At 48.4% G+C, this 18,686-nt stretch overlaps 1 protein-coding gene across 2 annotated transcripts in view; it reads right to left on the reverse strand.

The window, feature by feature from the left end:
* USP34 (ubiquitin specific peptidase 34) overlaps window positions 1-18,686 on the reverse strand; it is a 2,709,276-nt gene that overhangs the window by 1,560,164 nt on the left and 1,130,426 nt on the right. For both annotated transcript variants that reach the window (XM_086927486.1, XM_086927485.1), the window contains exon 40: window positions 1,132-1,252. In XM_086927486.1, the coding sequence (XP_086783612.1) occupies window positions 1,132-1,252 (121 nt within the window). The remainder of the gene's footprint in view (window positions 1-1,131; window positions 1,253-18,686) is intronic.

Raw genomic sequence — 18,686 nt, forward strand, 5'->3', positions numbered from 1 at the left:
GATCACAACAAGACCCGGAATCAGCACTGCTGGAGATCGGTAGCAAGAACAGGAGGCACATTGTCACCCTTGCGCCCTCTTTGGAGTCTGAGAGCTTCAACTTATGGTTTTTCTTGGACTTACAAAAAACTTCAAACACACGGGAAAAACTTCCAGAGTGTGACCTTCCTTTCTACTTCAACCTGTCACGGCATGGAGTCTTCTTATGCTTAACAACAGCTTTTGGCTTTTTGAGTTTGAATGACCTTCAGATTAATTGGAGCACAGTCATCACAGCAGTTATGCTCTAATAGCAGGCACCAAAGACACACACTGTGAGGCTCACAGACATTTCAAACACGTTTTGAACCCTGTTGTTTTAAGGGTTTGACTTTGTCCTTGCACACTGGTGTATTTTTTTTTAACAGGAAATAGGTCTTTAAACCAACAAGAAGATTCGGAACGGCGTAAGGAGTTGAAAGACAAGGACGGACATTAGTGTGCATGTGAGCGCTTATATGCGTCTCTGCTTGTAATTTCCTTAGTGTCAGGACATGGGTGCTGAGCAGCACACCACCATCGATTGGCATGCAGGAATACTGCATACCTTATGGAAATCAGCCTGGCACGGCTCGCCCTGGCTATCACAGAGAGTCATTCTGCAGTGGTTGAACTTGGCTTGTTTGTAGTGCCATAGATGAATAGACCCTGGTACATCAGTGGCATAGGACCCCCACCTCAACGGTTGTGGTCTGTCGGATCATCTTCCAAGCTTCCCATATTCTATCAACTAGAGTCTCACAAGCATGTGGAGTAGTCTAGGTGTATTACTTCACTGAATGAATCTTGTTAAAGAGGTTGCATTTTGGATGGCATACATGCAATTGAACTAAAAGGGTTTCTGCTACTTTTTAAATGTATGCAGTGAAATGTGCTTGCTTGAGGTATCTTTAGTTAGAAATATCCATCAAATACTAGTTTCTCAAACACACATTTAAATCTAACCAAGATGATTAACTATATATTTAAATACAGAGAAACTTCTATGGTGGGGTGCTTCAATTCATATCACCTACTGTAGTCACCAGCATATTAACACCCTAATTCAAATTACATAGTTCTCAAAGGCATTTCAGCAACTAACATGCCTACCTGTCCTTCACGAGAAAATTTAAATGGTGGTTTGTGCTTAATAACACTAGTAGCCAGTCTGAGCAGTCCAGTGAGCCCATCATCTTCAATACTTCCATCTTGAGGGTCAAAGATGTCTCTGCTATAAGACAAAATATTGTTCAAGTGGATATTACTCTTTTCTGAACACACACAAACTTTGTATAGTTATATAATGAGTAATACTGGCTATTAACTTGTAGGTACATATTACTTAACTTGTGAAAAACAAAATTGCTAACACAACAGGTTGATCAGAAAGATTCAGTTTTAGAAGTCAGAGTAAAAAAAATACTGTACAAGGAAACATATGCCACTTGTTTTTACCTGGGTTTTGACTATTAGGCACCAACAAGTGCAAATTAAACAGTAAGAAATCAAAAATGTTATTTTTTACTAGAAATCTCAGATTTTTTTTGGCAAAATTGTGTAACAAGTATGGAAAAAGTTACTTACTTGTGTAAAACTTAGTTTGTAGCTTGTCCTGTTGTAGATTCACATGTCCACTCTCGTCAATTCAGAGTACTGAAATTTGAAATCTTTCTTTTGGAAATGTATCAAAAGGCCTGCGAGGAAGTTCCCTGTTTGAATGTGCGTCTATTAGGGGACACATAACACGTGTATATCACTACTGCTTCTTTATGGCATTCTCGGAAGTCTCACATGTGACTTTGCAACTCGACAGCCAGTGAATTTATTGTTACAGGCAAACAGTATTTTCTGCTGGTGGGGGGTGTACCATCTTTCCTAATACGGGGCCTGCTGGAAAGTGGGAGTACGAAAAGCAAACAAAATCTTTTAAAACTGTCTGGATAACTTGTGGTGAGAAGCTGGCTTAGTATATGGTGCTCACTTATTTAAGTGAAGCACCTTGCACTTATCCACACAACCCTTAAGGTGATTTTAGTGGTCTTATACAACCGTAGAAATCTCTCTAAGTGGTAGCTGTGGAGAGCAGCCTTCAGTCTTAGTCCAGAAGGAGTGTAAAGCAGCTTGTTTTAAAAATACTTAATCTATTGGTACAGGTTAAGTAAAAAAAAATCACTCAGTGTAGTTATAAACCCGGAGATATATTCACAATACACAACATTTCGATAATATAGCACGTAAGTAGCACAAATGCACCGTGGTCTCCAGGGGGAGACCAAACCATATACTAAAATAGTGGAATGCGAACCACAACCTAAGTTGAGAAGGAACACATAAGACGTAGAAGTGTTGGGGACCCAAGGAACCACCCAAGGTCGGTACCCAGCAAAAGCACGGAAGCCGTGTGCAGAGCGTGAACATGAACGCGTGATGAACACAAGTCAATGGGTAAGCCACTGTTGTAGTTTTAAAGAAGAAGGACCCTTCCCAGTGAATCCAGTCGAAACCCTGTGGAAGATGGAAGGTTGGAGGTGCATCCCACCCTTTGATACCCCAGTAACCAGGATACCAACACCAGGGAAGCCGGGTGCATAGGTGTGAAGTGATGTTGGAAACAACCACAGGCAGCTGATCGGAAGATATGTTCCCTCACGTAACCTGAGATCAGCCCACAAAGACCTACTTGAAGTACCTCGCTTCAAGAAAAAACGACAAGGTGGCAGCAGCTTCCACTTCTTGGCAGCTACCCTATGGAACTCTCTGCCACTAGCCCTCCGACAGAGTAAGGACCTCCTTGCCTTCAGAAAGGCCTTTAAGACCCACCTCTTCACACAGGCTTACTTGAAATAAAAATTCCTGCAGACTCCCCCCTTGTTATGTTTTTTATCTTCTTTCAGCGCCAAGAAGCCTTCGGGCGTATGCGCGCTTTATAAATTTTCAATAACATAACATAACATAACATAACCACAATGGAGGACTTCAGGAAAAGGGCTTCTGGAGAAGGAGATGAAGGAGACGGAGGAACCCAAAGGTGGATCAGAGATGAGAAGAATCTGGAAGCAGAGGGGACAGAGTCTATGCCACTCAGGAGTGAGCATGATGCATGGAAGACAAATGCCCACCAAATTCGATAGAGGCAGGAGAGTTGATGTTTCCTTTGAAGATGCAGCTGTGTGGACCAGGGGATGCTGTGAAAGACCAGAAGCCGTTCACAAGACGTCCAACATCACTTATCAAGAGCCAGGGGTCAGTGTCTGGCAGGGGCACCAACGACCCTAGGCAGACATAAACAAATTAGTCATCGAAAAAGGTGCAGTGTCGGGACCAGCATGGTCTAGGTGACTCACCACGAGCAGGTGAGTCAGAGTAGGGCCCCAAGCAAGCAGAGATGCCACTAGAGCCAAAGAAGATCCTTAAGAGGACCCACCGGGCGAAGGCACTGGAGACGCAGGAGGACCTCGGGTAGCTCACCAATGAAGAAGGGCCACGATGCAGAGGAAGCGGTGAGGGCGACTACCTTGGCTGTAGGAGTTGCTTGAAGTTGGAGCTTCTTGGAGCCCGAAGATCTCTGGAGGAGAGAGTCAACAAGCCTTGGCAATGGCAAGTCGACACAGTGCACAGGGGTTTGGTTCCAGCGGTTCCGTCGAGGGATACTGGTCACAAAATTGCAGAGAGGACAGGTAAGCCCTTGAGGGAGTTGCAGAACCAGCACATTTGTTGCAAAGCCTCAGGAAGTCTGAAGGACGACAGGAGCAGCAGACTGGTCAGCTTCAATGCTGTGCCTTCAGATGCAAGGGAGTGACTCCTCCTCTCCAAGGGAGATTACTTTGGGTGTCCTTGATGCCCACAGGTCTGTTGAAACCCTGGCACAGACACAGACACAGACGACGAAGAAGGCTTAAAGAACAGCAAGACTAGGAGCAGCAGAAGTCTTCCTTGGTGCAGTCTCGGTTCCAGTTGAAGTCCAACGAAGTCCAAGTGTCCAGACGGTCGAAGGGCAGCATAGTTTCAGGCTGGAGTCTTGTCCCACGATGAATCTGAGGACCCACATACAGGTAAGCCCTTAAGTACCCCAAGGAAAGGGTTGGAGCAATTCAGGGGTTCATTCCAGAGGAGGGGTTGGACAGTCAGGAGGATACTCCCATGTCTTTTGTCCAGTTTCACACCAGAGCGGGAGCCAAGGGCTCCCTGAACTGGCTCACACTGGAGTATGCAAGGAGAGCACCATATGTGCCCTTCAAAGCAGTCTAGGGGCGCTGGCAATAGCCCCTAACCTAGCCCAATTCACTAAGTCCTGTCTGGGAGGTGGTCACACCATCCTGTGACAGGATACATATTGTTCTAAATTCCCCTGCTCGAGCTTGGCTGAGCATCAGGAGGTCAGAATCATGTCTGTGGTCGGCAGCAGCACTAGCTTACTGTCAGACCCTGAAAGATTGTTACCGGAGTACAGGGGGTACCCCAAGGGAGCCCCCCCATTAAATGTGATCATACTTCCAACACTGGAATTCGTGTTAGGGTTTGATTTGAACATGTTTGACACCAAACATGACTGGGTTTGGTGTAGCCACTATATAGTTAGACATCTCGTAATGACTGATGTTCAATGTATGTCTTAAAATGGCTGACAGCACTTACAAAGCCTGCAAAATCGACACCAGGGTTTGTAGGGGTGTTCTGTTCATGCAGGGTCACCTCACACCTACAACCAAGCACCCTGCCCTCAGAACCAAAGATCCTGCCATAAGGGTAACTTACAGGTTTTAAATGTAGAGGCCTCAGATATAAGGAAACCTATGTGTTGTGAGAGGTGTAAGCACCAACTCACATAGGTTGCAATGGAAGGCCAGTAGTCACAGTTTACATGGACTCTCATGGGTAGCACAATACATGCTGCAACCAATGGGAGACCCCTGGTGTACCTATACCCTGGGTACGTTAGTACCATATCCTTGGGACTTACAAGTGACTGGAGTCGTGATTAGCAGGATCCCAGTCAGACTAGGTCAAAAAAACTTATTGACACTAGCAAAAAGTGGGGATAGACATGAAAGCAGACCCTACTTTCCTACATCTGTACAACCCTAGAATGGTGACAAAACTAAAGAAAGAACAAAAAAAGAGAAATAGTAATCAATACTCTGCATCACTTTGCCTATCACGGAAGAGTCTCAATGGTGAATTGGCATGGGCCCCAAAAAGATGGGCGCTGTCAAACAACCTGAAGTTCTTACCTATGCAGGATGTCCATAGTGCCATCAAAGATGCCATAGCCTGACCTACTGAATCAGTAGCATCAATGCCACATCTAATTATCAGTTTGGTCGCCTGTTGACCATCTCTAAGCAGCTGTTCAACATCAGAACGGAGGTCATCCAGAAGTGATGGTAACCTAGTCTGCAAAAAATACCACAAAGCAATGGAAACACGTTTAAGAACACAAGACATGTTGGTGGACCTTAATGCAGAACTAGTCGTTGAGAAGATGTCTGAAGTGAAGAATTCAAATCCTGTTAGTCTGTAGCAGCCTGAACTACCAGGCTCAAGTGGTATGATGCCCGACGAGATAAACGGGGCCTCCAGGCGCAGACAGGTGCCAAGCGAGATATAGCACGGTCCACCGAGACCCCTGTATCAGGCTTGGCTCAAGTGCCCAACAATATGTCAAACAGGGCCTTACTGTATGGAAGAACGAATATGCTACTTACCAGTATGCATCTGTTCTTGGCACATAGGGCTCCTGACATTCATATCTGTGCATAGATCGCCGCCTAGTTGTTGGGTCTGGTGATTGCACATTGTTGTCCTGGAAGAGTCTTCGAAGTATCACGAGATAGGAGGCTCCTCCCCTGGACTACAGTGCGCATGGGCATCCTCTCCATCCTCAGATTGCTTTTCGCCATTGTGGCAGAGATGGAGTGTAATACAGTGAGTGATGTCCATGCTACATAGTAATTCTGAATGCTACAGCTTCTACAGGCGCCAGGGAGGAGGGTGGGCGATATGAATGTCAGCAGCCCTACATGCCAAGAACAGATGCATACTAGTAAGTAGCATATTCGGTTCGAGGCATGTGGGCTGCTGAATTCATATCTGTGCATAGATTATATAGCAGTCCCTCCTGTTAGCGGCGGCTGCCCGTGCCAGCTGCAGCAGTCTGAAAAAGAGTTTTGAGAACAGCCTGTCCTACAGCTGCCTGCTCTATTGAATGCACATCTACGCAGTAGTGTTTCGTAAATGTATGTGTAGTGGACCATGTGGCTGCCTTACATATCTCTTCTAAAGGAATATTTCCCAGGAAAGCCATGGATGCTCCTAACTTACGTGTGGAATGTGCTCTTGGAGGAATGGTTAGTGTGCGTTTAGCCTTTGCGTAGCAAATCTGTATACACTTAACGATCCATCTGGCTATTCCTGCTTTGGAAATGGGGTTGCCTTTGTGCTGTGGAGAAAAGGCAACAAACAGTTAGTTTGTTTTTCTGAACTCCTTTATTCTGTCTATATAGTACATAAGAGCTCTTTTGACGTCTAATGTGTGTAGAGATCTCTCTGCGACGTGTTCTGGATTAGGATAGGAAACAGGCAGTTCTATGGTTTGTTTCATGTGGAACTGCGAAATCACCTTAGGCATGAACGTAGGGTTGGTGCGTAGTACAACTCTATTTGCGTGGACCTGAATGAATGGCTCTTGAATGGTCAGTGCCTGGAGTTCACTAACTCTTCTTAGTGAGGTAATGGCTACTAGGAAAGCAACTTTCCAGGTAAGAAATTGAATCTCACAAGAGTGTAGAGGTTCCAAAGGTGGTCCCATCAGTCTGGTGAGGACCACATTCAGGTTCCATACAGGCGAAGGTGGGTGTCTGGGATGGATCACTCTTTTGAGTCCCTCCAGAAAAGCTTTAATGGCAGGCACTCTGAATAGTGAGAGGTGCTGCCTGTTTTGAAGATAAGCTGCTATTGTCGATAAATGCATACGAATGGAACTGTACGCCAGATTACATCTGTATAAGTGCAACAAATAACAGATAATGTTTTGAATAGATGCATCCAGTGGGTCAATGTCATCATTGTTACAATATATGACAAACCTCTTCCATTTAGCCGCATAACATGCTCTGGTTGTGGGTCTTCTTGCCTCCTTGATGATGTTCATGCATTCTGGTGGCAAGTTGAGGTAGCCAAATTCTAAGACTTCAGGAGCCAGATCGCCAGGTTGAGCTGTTGCGGATCTGGGTGCTGAATTTCGCCATGGCGCTGCGTTAAAAGTCTGGGTGTTAGCCGCAGTCTTTGGTGCGGTACCACGGAAAGTTCTACTAGCGTGGTGTACCATGGCTCGTGTGCCCACGTCGGAGCAACCAGGATGAGTCTCAACGAGTGTTGCTTCAGCTTGCGTGCCACCAGCGGTATTAGAGGTGCTGGGGGAAAGCGTACGCAAACCTGCCTGACCAGTTCATCCATATCGCATTGCCCTGTGACTGCGGATGTGGGAACCTGGCGGCGAAGCTTTGGCATTTTGCGTTTTCCCTTGTGGCGAATAGGTCTATCTCTGGATGACCCCACTGCTGGAAGTACGGTTGGAGTACTGAATGATGTATCTCCCACTCGTGCATCTGGTGGCTGTGTCTGCTGAGCAGATCCGCCATCTGGTTGTCTTTGCCCGGGAGGTGTCCCGCCATGAGGAAGATGTTCCTCTGAATGGCCCACTTCCACATGCTCTGAGCCAGATGAGACAACTGTGGCGAGTGTGTACCTCCCTGCTTTTGTATGTAGTACATGGCTGTCATGTTGTCCGTCCGGATCAACACGACCTTGTTGCACAAGTGTACTTTGAAAGCCTTCATCGCCATGAAGATTGCCATCAATTCCAGAAGGTTGATGTGCATCTTCTTTTGCTGTACTCTCCATAGTCCCTGCACCGTGTAGTGGAGTACATGAGCTCCCCATCCCTGGAGAGAAGCGTCCGTCGTCAGTATAATTTGTGGCACAGGCTCTTGGAACGGTCTGCCCTTGCAAAGGTTTTGTGGGTTCCACCAATGCAGAGAGTTGAATGCCCGACCGCTCACCAACACTAGGTCTTTTAACTGTCCTTGAGCCTGATTCCACTGACGTGCCAAGCACTCCTGAAGCGGACGCATATGTAGTCTTGCGTGCGGGACTATGAAGATGCAGGAGGCCATCATGCCTATCAACTGCATGAACACTCTTGCTGGAAGCGAGTGTTGAGGTCTGAATTTTTGTATCCTCGCTGAATTTGCCTGAGCTTTGGCTGCCAGAGTGTCTATTGTCGCGCCCAGGTACTGTCGCATGTGAGCGGGTTGAAGATGTGACTTTGGATAATTCAGAGAGAATCCCAGACTGTGAAGAAGATGAATGGTGTGGGACATGTGGCTGGCACACTGCTGGGCCGTCTTTGCTTGAATAAGCCAGTCGCCCAGATAAGGGTAGACATGTATGTGCTGCCTCCTTAGGTGTGCTGCTACTGTCGCCAGACACTTCGTGAACACCCTGGGTGCCGTTGTTACTCCGAAAGGAAGGACTTTGAACTGATAATGTTGATTTTGAATAGTGAATCTGAGATACTGTCTGTGTGATGGGTGTATGGGTATATGGAAATACGCATCCTTTAGATCCAGTGTTGCGAGGAAGTCTAACTGACTGAGTAACGGCAGAACCTGCTGTAAGGTGAGCATATGAAAATGCTCTGACAGAATGTAACTGTTTAGAGGCCTGAGGTCTAGTATAGGTCTGAGAGACCCGTCCTTTTTGGGTATTAAAAAGTACAGAGAATACACTCCTGAGCCTTGGTCTTCTACAGGCACAAGCTCTATGGCTCCTTTTTGCAGCATGCTGATGACCTCCTGCTGCAATATGTGCAAGTGCTCTGCGGACATAGGACGGTGTCTTGGTGGTATGTTGGGTGGAGTGGATGTTAATTCCAGACAATACCCGTACTGGACAATGTCGACTATCTGTGTGCTGTGTGTGTATCTGTGTACTTCTAATTGTGCATTTGCAATAGCGCTTCTGGTAATTTATCGGTCTTCCTAATTTGTGCCACTTAATAACGCTACAGTGTTTCTGGTGTTCTGCATCGCAGCATTGCTTGTATTGTTTGTGCCATTTAAACAGCGCATCGGAAACGGAGCTGCGCTCTATCTGTGCACAATAACGCTGCCAATTTTAAAGCGCTTGTGAATTTCATAACAGTGCCCCAGCCTCACTCGACTTTTCTCCGCCTCCATTTTGTTTGTTGTTGTCTCCCTGAGCCCTTCCTCCTCGCCACGCTCCCGCCTCCCTGCTGCCCCTCCCACGCCCCTCCCCCCTCATAGTCCTTTTAATGACTGATGCGCCCACGCGCAGCGTCCACGCGCTACGGCCGCGCCGAAGGTGCGCCAAAGGTAAGCCCGTCTACGCCCGTCCGCGCCTGGACCGCGCCCAGCGCCATACCCCCTGGTCCGCGCAATTCCCAGCCCTCCCGCATTACTTACAACGCCTCCACCCTCCTTGCCCTTAACCCCGGCAGACTCCCCCACTGCGTCCAAGCCACTCCTGGACTCATCCATGGTCCCTTTTCCTGCACATCCTGCAAGTTCGACGGCAGCAAGATCAAATCCTTATCCACGGACACAAAACAGATATCTGACCCCAACCACCTAAAATGTATCCTGCTCAACACCCGCTCAGTCCACAGACACGCCATCGAACTTTGGAATCTTCTAGACTCCATCTCTCCTGACGTCGCCTTCCTGACAGAAACATGGATGAACGCCTCTTCAGCCCCTGACATCACCATTACCATCCCGGAAGGATACAAAATCATCCGTAAGGACCGCACCGACCAAACAGGAGGAGGCATCGCTATCGTCCATAAGAACTCCATCCGCATCTCAACCAGCTCAGACGTCAACCTCGCTAGCGCCGAACACCTCCACTTCCAGATCCACACCGACCCCAAGACCACACTCAGAGGCACTCTCCTGTACAGGCCTCCAGGACCTCGTGCAAAATTCAGCGACGTTATAACTGACTTCATCACCCCACACGCCCTCCCCTCCGAGGAATACATCCTACTGGGAGACCTCAACTTTCATTTGGAAAAGAGCAACAACAGCAACACCACCTCCCTTCGGGACAATCTCGCCAACCTCGGACTCAAACAACTTGTCTCTACGCCTACCCACATCGCAGGTCACACACTCGACCCCATCTTCACCTCCAGCAAACATGTCTCCTTCAGTCACACCACTACCCTCCAGTGGACGGACCACAGCTGCATTCACTTTACCTACAATAAGACCCCTACCAACAACCATCCTCAATCCACTCTGCGTAGAAACTGGAATAAAATCACCATCGACCAGATCTCCTCATCGCTTCTTCAAAAACCCCCTGCCCACTCCTCAAACCCCGACCAAGCAGCGATTAACCTCACCCAATGGCTAGCCAACAGCGCCGACATCCTAGCACCGCCGAAAAAACGTCAAATCAAACTTGGCAGCAAAAACGCCTCCTGGTTCAACGATGATCTTAAGAAATCGAAGAAACTCAGCCGCTCCCTCGAGAAGGCCTGGAAAAAAGACCCAAACACCAGCACCAGCGACGCCTTCAAAAACGCCACCCGCATACACCACCAACTAATCCGGTCTGCAAAGAAAGCCGCTTTCAAAGACCGACTAGACAACAACGCCCACAACAGCAAGGAACTATTCAACATCATCAAAGAATTCACCAACCCCTCAGCCAACTCCAATGATATCACCCCCTCTCAAGCTCTCTGCGACTCCCTAGCCTCGTTCTTCCACAACAAAATCGCAGACATCCACAACAGCTTCGACAACCAACCCGGAGACCATCCCACCCAATCTTCTGCCATACCTTCACCCCCCTTGAACATCCTTAACAAATGGAACCCAATCTCCACCGAGGACACCATCCGCCTGATGAACTCCATCCACTCAGGATCCCCCACAGACCCGTGCCCTCACCACATCTTCAACAAAGCTGACTCCATCATAGCACCACACCTCCGAGACGTCATCAACGGCTCCCTCAACTCCGCCACCTTCCCGGAAAGCTGGAAACACGCCGAACTCAGAGCCCTTCTGAAAAAACCCACAGCGGACCCAACCGAACTCAAAAACTACCGACCCATCTCGCTCCTTCCATTCCCGGCCAAAGTCATCGAGAAAGCCGTCAATAACCAGCTCGCCGCCTTCCTCGAAACCAACAAATCCCTCGACTCCTCACAGTCCGGCTTCCGAGCCAAACACAGCACGGAGACCGCCCTCATCGCAGCAACAGACGACATTCGTACTCTACTGGACAATGGAGACACAGTCGCCCTCATCCTCCTAGACCTCTCCGCAGCCTTCGACACAGTCTGCCATAGCACTCTTCTACAGCGCCTCAAAAACATCGGGATCGAAGGAAAAGCACTGGAATGGATCACCTCATTCCTCACCGGTAGAACCCAGAGAGTCCGCCTCCCACCATTCAAATCCCAGGCTACTGAACTCATCTGCGGCGTACCCCAAGGTTCCTCACTCAGCCCCACCCTCTTCAACGTATACATGAGCCCCCTCGCGACCATCGCTCGCCAACACAACCTCAACATCATCTCCTACGCAGATGACACCCAACTGATCTTATCACTCACCAAAGACCCCAACACCGCCAAAACCAACCTACATGAAGGCATGAAAGAAGTAGCAGAGTGGATGAAGCACAGCCGTCTGAAACTGAACTCAGACAAAACAGAAGTCCTTATCTTAGGCACCTCCCCCTCCGCTTCGGACGACTCTTGGTGGCCAGAGGCCCTTGGAAAAGCACCCATCCCGAAGGACCACGCACGGAACCTGGGCATCATCCTGGACTCCTCACTCTCTATGAACAGACAAGTCAACGCAGTCTCATCTTCATGCTTCAACATCCTCCTCATGCTCAAAAAAACATTTCGCTGGATCCCCACCGAAACCAGAAAAACAGTCACCCATGCACTGGTTACAAGTCGCCTGGACTACGGAAACACCCTATACGCCGGTATCACCGCAAAACTCCAGAAAAAACTCCAACGCATCCAGAATGCATCAGCCAGACTCATACTAGACATCCCACGTAAAGACCATATCTCTAGCCACCTGAAAAACCTCCACTGGCTCCCCGTCAATAAGAGGATTACTTTCCGCCTCCTAACCCACGCTCACAAAGCACTCTACGAACTTGGACCCGAATGCCTCAACACACGACTTTCCTTCTACACCCCCCCTCGCCAGCTACGATCTTCCAACCAAGCCCTTGCTACCATTCCTCGCATCAATAAAACCACCATGGGAGGTAGATCCTTCTCCTACCTCGCAGCTAAAACATGGAACTCACTCCCCACTCACCTACGTCTCACTCAGAACCACCTAGCATTCAGAAAGCAACTTAAAACCTGGATATTCGACAAGTAATTCCCATCCCTTCCTCAAGCGCCTTGAGACCCTCTGGGTATGTAGCGCGCTATATAAATTTCTGACTTGACTTGACCTATCTGTGGTGATGGACTTCCAGACTGGCAGGAACTGTTGTCGTCTCCCCCCGACATGTGTTATATGGTCGGGGGGCAGTGACAGGGCGTCACTGTTTGTTATTGGCAGAGGATCTGGAACTGTTGTTTCCTCTTCCTCTACCCTTGATGTTGTTTCCACGATATCCACCCCGGTTGTTCTTATTGTAGGTGGATTGTGTACCTCCTTTATTGTACTGTGTTTGTTGTGTGGATTGGCCTCTTGAAGGTCCCCTAGTATTGGAGCGACGAAAGGAACCACCCCGAAACTGCTGTGACTCCAGAGCCCCCATAGACTTTGCAGTCTCTGTGTCTTTTTTAATTTTTTCAATGGTGGTGTCAACCTCAGGGCCAAATAAGTAGTCCGGGTTAACTGGCTGATTGAGGATAGAAGTTCGTATCTCTGGTTTGAATCCCGAGATTCTCAACCAGGCATGTCTCCGCAACATAACGCTAGGGTTAATGGCCCTGGCTGCAGTGTCAGCTGCGTCTAGCGCGCACTTGATGGAAGCATTTGTGATAAGCTTTCCTTCTTGGATTAGTAGTTCTGCACCCTCCTTGTACTGATCTGGTAGGTGTTGCAACAGTGTCTCAAGGGTATCATAATGGGACCTGTCATATCTTGCTAAGAGTGCCTGAGTGTTGGCAATGCACCAGATGTTAGCTGCCTGCGCCGCCACCCTCTTCCTGAAGTTTCCAGCACTTTCGACTCTTTGTCAGGAGGAGGAGCATCACCTGTAGTCTGGGAGTTTGCTCTCTTACGTGCATTAGAAACAACTAATGAGTCCAATGGCAACTGTCCTTTTATATAAGTAGGGTCCACAGGTCCCGGTCTATATTTTTTTTCAATCCTTGGATTTAACACCCTGGCCCTAGTGGTTTCTTTAAAAATGTCACCAGCATGCTTAAGGACCCCTTTAAGCATTGGCAGCGTTTTGACTGTTCTTTCTGAAGTGGAAAAGGTGTCGACCATCCACAGGGTCAGCATGTAGTTCGACGTCATGGTTACTTGCCGCCCTTTCAATAAGGGTGTTAAAGGCAGTAGTGTCCTCAGTAGGAGATGTTTTCACACTGTATACATGTGTGTCAGGGGCAGTTTGCGGATCCCTTGGATGAGCCGGGCAGGTTTTGATCATCGGGATCAGTGTCCACATGATAAGCCTCATCTTCATTTTCGTCATCCCCTGCATCCACATCTGAGTATGTGGGTGAAATATTCTGAGGTTCTTGTCCATAGGAATGGAGGGTTTCTACAAGAGCTGGTGACGTGGTTGAATCCCTCTTCTTTTTCAAGGGAATCTTATATGACTCCATGGGTGTTTCTGGTATGATTTTCCTTTTATATATGGACAGTCTACCAGTTTCCGAGTCGATGAATTGCCTCGACTTCTGTACCTCAGGCTCTTCAGTAGCTTCCACGTCCGTCGACACTTTTTTAATGGCTCCGATACCTCTTTTTGGTTCAAACATCTTCGGATGCACCGTGGGTGGCAACCCGAATTAGATAGGTGTCGACGCGGTCTGAATGTTTCCGACCAGCTTTGGTGTTGGGGCCTTCTTTGGCCCGACCGCTGTAGCCTTATCTTTGATGCGTTGGAGTGACTCCGACATTTCTTTGGCTATGAATGGACTCAGCTGCGTCGACTCAACAGGGTCCTTGGAGCCAGTCTTCGTCTTGTCCGCAGGCCTCGACCGTGGATCTGCCCCTTCTTTCGGTACGAGCCTTTTGTGTGTGTCGACTCCCTTCGGCGTCAGCCCAGTTGGTTCGACAGCCTTGACCTTGGTCTTCGGTGCCCCAACCTTCGGTTCGACGACCTTATTGAGTTTTTCGGCATCGACTGCCATTTTCTGTTTCTTCGGCTCCAAGGGGTTTGAGGCCTTGGAGCCGACCAGAGTTAGTTGCACTTTTGGTTTTGGTTTTGGCAGAGATGCTTTCGGTTTCGATTTCTTTGAATCGACCGATGGCGGTTTTGATACCGACGGCTCTTTATCAATGTTCGAAGCCGGGTCTTTATGCAGGGCTGTAGAACGAGTCTGTAGATCTCGGGTAAGGCCTTGTGGAGATCCCTCGACCTGAGCCTTATTGAGTGCGTCATCGTCGGCCCCCGTATAGCCGGTTGGGCCTAGCTCTTCGCCTGAGCTATCTTCTACGGCCCCAAGGGCCTCTGCGTCGTCTCCTACCTCTTCGACAACGTTTCCGTCTTCTTCTAGCACCTCTTCGTCTTCGGCGTCATACTCAGAGTCATGGCCCGAAGCCGGATCTGATTGGTATTCCAGATCCTCCAGATCAACGACCTCTTCGTCTTCAGTCCCGAAGATGTTTACTCCAATCGAGCCGCGCGTCGAATCCGAAGAGTTTTCTTCGACCTGAACCGGGCACCGGCCATACAGGTGGCTTTGTTGTGATCCGGGGACAGGCACTTGTTGCACACCGGATGGACATCGATGTGCGGGTATTTGCATTGCAAAGTGGACACCTCTTGAATGGGATTCTTTCCATTGTAGATCGAAAATCGGGTCGAGTGTGGAAAGAAACCGTCTGATTCCTCAATGTCCTCTCGAAGCAAAGTTACTGGTACCGAACGAAACTATACCGACACTGTCGAAAGCCTTTTGGCTTTGTAGAAAGTTTTCCTAACTTGAGCTAAGATAGTAACATCCGAACCCAATGGCGGAAAAAAACAATCTGAGGATGGAGAGGATGCCCATGCGCACTGTAGTCCAGGGGAGGAGCCACCTATCTCGTGATGCTTCGAAGACTCTTCCAGGACAACAATGTGCAATCATCCGGACCCAACACTAGGCGGCGATCTATGCACAGATATGAATTCAGCAGCCCACATGCTCGAACCAGGCTCTTCCTGCAACTGTTCTTGATAAAGGACATCAATCAGAGGGTTGTTGTCTTCTCCACCGTAGGCAGTGACAAGTCCAAAACTGCAGCCACTCTCCTCAAAGCCTCTGCGAAGGAGGAACTTGTCTCAGTAGCGAGACTAGGAGGTGACAATAGCCCAGAGACTGAGGAAGACTCCAGTCCACTAGCCTCATCAAGTCCAGATATTCAACTCTCTTCCGCGTGTGATGGAATAGTCTCAGAAATGGGCTGAAAAGGCCCAGACTCCCTTGGATCACCTGCCACAGGGTGACTCCCAGATGTCTCATCATGAGAAGGAATGGAAAATGCCATATTACCCTCAGTTTGCTCTAACGGCTCCACACCCGACATGGAATGACACTGAGAAGGCAACGTTTCAACGTTGATAGAAGGAGAAGTGACTTTGATCGGCGTTGCCAACGTCAATGCCAGAGTCGGCTGATCAAGAAAGGATGCCATAAGCGGAGTCCCTGAAGGGCTGTGAACTGGCACCGAAGTGGAGTCAGACAGCGCAAAGCGGAGTCAGACAACACCGACCGGTGCTGACGCAAATAAATGATGGCCCAACCAACACCAAGGGCGAACCCGCAGCCATGGCTCCACTCACCTCCTTGGAGCTTGAAGGTACTCCGGAGAAGATGGAGGCTTAAAGATGATATGTAGAGAGTTAGAATACTCTCTCATCTGAGCCATCGATGCCCCGCCTCTACATGGGCAGAGTCGTGAACGTCCTCCTTAACAGGCGAGAGGGCGGAGCTGTGGGAGACAGTCTCCACGCAGCGAAGTCGGGGATGCCTCGTATTCAAAAGGCTGTGCGTACCTTTAGATGTCTCTGCCCTAGATAGGCTCTGGCTCCTGGAACGGCCCTGTGAATGGACCTCCGAATGAGAGTAACACTGTGAGGGGTACAAGGACTGCAACAGGCGCACAACCAGTAACTTCATATGGCAATCCTTCAGCGCCTTTTGTTTCAGTCTCGAACAGGAGCTGCAATCCTCGGAGTCGTGGTGTTCTCCCAAACAGCACATACAAAAGGAATTAGGGTCTGTAGCCGACTTCTGTTGAGAACAGGACTTACAAGGCTTAAAGCCTGACAACAGAGAAAAGGGCACACTGTTCCCAAGCGAAAAAAGCTGTGGAAGAGGAACAGAAAAAACGGCCTGAGGAACTGCTTCTCCGGAGCCGCGTTGCAGCACAGAAAAGAAGAAACTGACATGCGTGTGCCAGAAGGGACTTGTATGACTCCACGGACGTCACAACTGGAGTCGACGTCATCGCAGAGTTCTAAAGCGTGGTCCGCCGGCGGGCAAAGGGACCGCTGAAAACTTTCTGGATACAATCTGAAGCCTGGGGAGAATTCAAAAGTTAATGAATCTGCGACTAGATGTCACTATCAGATACTATCATGAATACCCAAGGGCTGGAGGTGAGGCCAAAAGGTAGCATGGCAAATTGAAAGTACTTCTTGCCCACCTTGAATAGCAGGTAATGCTTGTGGTGTCAGAAGATGGGTATATTTAAATGAGCGTCCTGCAAATCTAAGGATACTATCCAGTCTTCTGGATACGAGCAGACATGTTTTTGGCTAACACCAGCAAGTGTAGGAATTGAAGGCTCAGGGTAGAGGAAATCACAGGAATAACAACCCCTGCCTAGCTCTGAATTTGATACCCACTCTTGGGCACATTTAGAGAGTAAGAGGCCTACCTCCTGCAGCATGAAAAACAGATGCTCCTCCAAAACTCGTTCTAGTGCAGGAGGAATGGAAAGTGGGAGGAGAGGAATGTAGGGTGCAGGACTTTTGATCAATCTGCAAAACCAATCTGTTTCCCAAGAGCCTCTGAGGCAAACTAAATCAGCTTGTCGCCCACCGTAGAAAGAGAAGAGCAGTTGCAGAGCTGATGCCCCTGCTAGCCTGTGTGGTATCTGCTGGTTCAACATCTGCAGCCCAAATGTGCTCAGTTGTTTTTTGCATCATTGGTTGTCACTGCCAACAAGCGTGTTTCCTGGAGGAGACATTACATTTGCAAAAATAATGGGGATATTGCTTTGCAGGGGTCAACAGCCAAAAGGAATACTTTCGTAACCCTACGATCCTCAAAGCGTTTTAAATAGGAGTCCACCTTCAATCCATAGAGGCAAGACATATCAAATGGCATGTCCAGCAGCAAAGCCTGCATATCCCCACTAAATCCTGTTACCTTCATATAGGTATGACGGAGAAGTATGTCGCTGGTACTGTACCGACCACCCTGACATCTGTGGTATAAAAACTTAGTCGGTTGATTTATTTCAAAGTGTCTTTCCCATCATGCATTGTCTGAGCCAAATAGGTCCTAAGGTCTCAGTGAAGAGCAACTTTAATTCTAGCACATTAGCTGCCCTCTGAACCACCACAGTAAATGAGGTGCTTTGCTGGTAGTTGCGCCATGGCAGAGGCACCGGTATAGAGTTAGGCTGCATAACAACTTTTTGCACTTCAGTGATTTCATAGCATGATATCGGTCGAACTCCAGCCGATGTCAGCTCGGGGTCCCACATGGATGTCAGCACCACTTCATCAGTGCCAGTGTATTCACTAACCACGTCCGGGTGAGGGGAACAGCATGGATCTCTGGCTAGAGTGGAAGTCTGCTGAGAAGTGGTTATGGGTCAAATAAAGGATCCCAAAGTAGCCAACAGTGCTAGGAGAGGGATTGCCATCAGTAACTGGACTGATTGCCCCAGAGGCTCCAGGGGACCCGAAGGCACACTAAAGGCAGATGGTAGCACACTAAAGATTTGCAGCATGCTCTTTAAACGCCTCGATTTTCTGCAGAGTTGAAGATGGCCTAGAGAACTGAGGAAGCTTCTGGACCAACCGAGATATCAGTTCTGTGATGAAAGACCTTGAGGGAATGAGACTCAAATTTTGATGCCCTCATGCCCTTTCTTTGGAATCAGAACAGCAGTATGGTCTTATGTTCTGCTGCCATTTCTTATGCTTGCGCTTGGACTGTGATTTTAATGTAGCAGGAGATTTTGAAATTTGGAAGAACAGCCCCATAACCAGGAACACTTGGAACAAAACAGTACCTGTGTGAAACTGCAACTCTTTTTATGTTCAGCAACGTACAACTTCACCTTCTGGTCTGGAATCACTTTTGGGTGCATAAGGGTGCTTTTTTTCACAAGACTCAGAGTGATGGCCAAAGCCAAGGAACCAAAGAAACACCTTGTATGGGTCAGTGAACAACATTTGCAGCT

This window comes from Lissotriton vulgaris, chromosome 6, assembly GCF_964263255.1.
Source record: "Lissotriton vulgaris chromosome 6, aLisVul1.2, whole genome shotgun sequence".
Taxonomy (NCBI): domain Eukaryota; kingdom Metazoa; phylum Chordata; class Amphibia; order Caudata; family Salamandridae; genus Lissotriton; species Lissotriton vulgaris.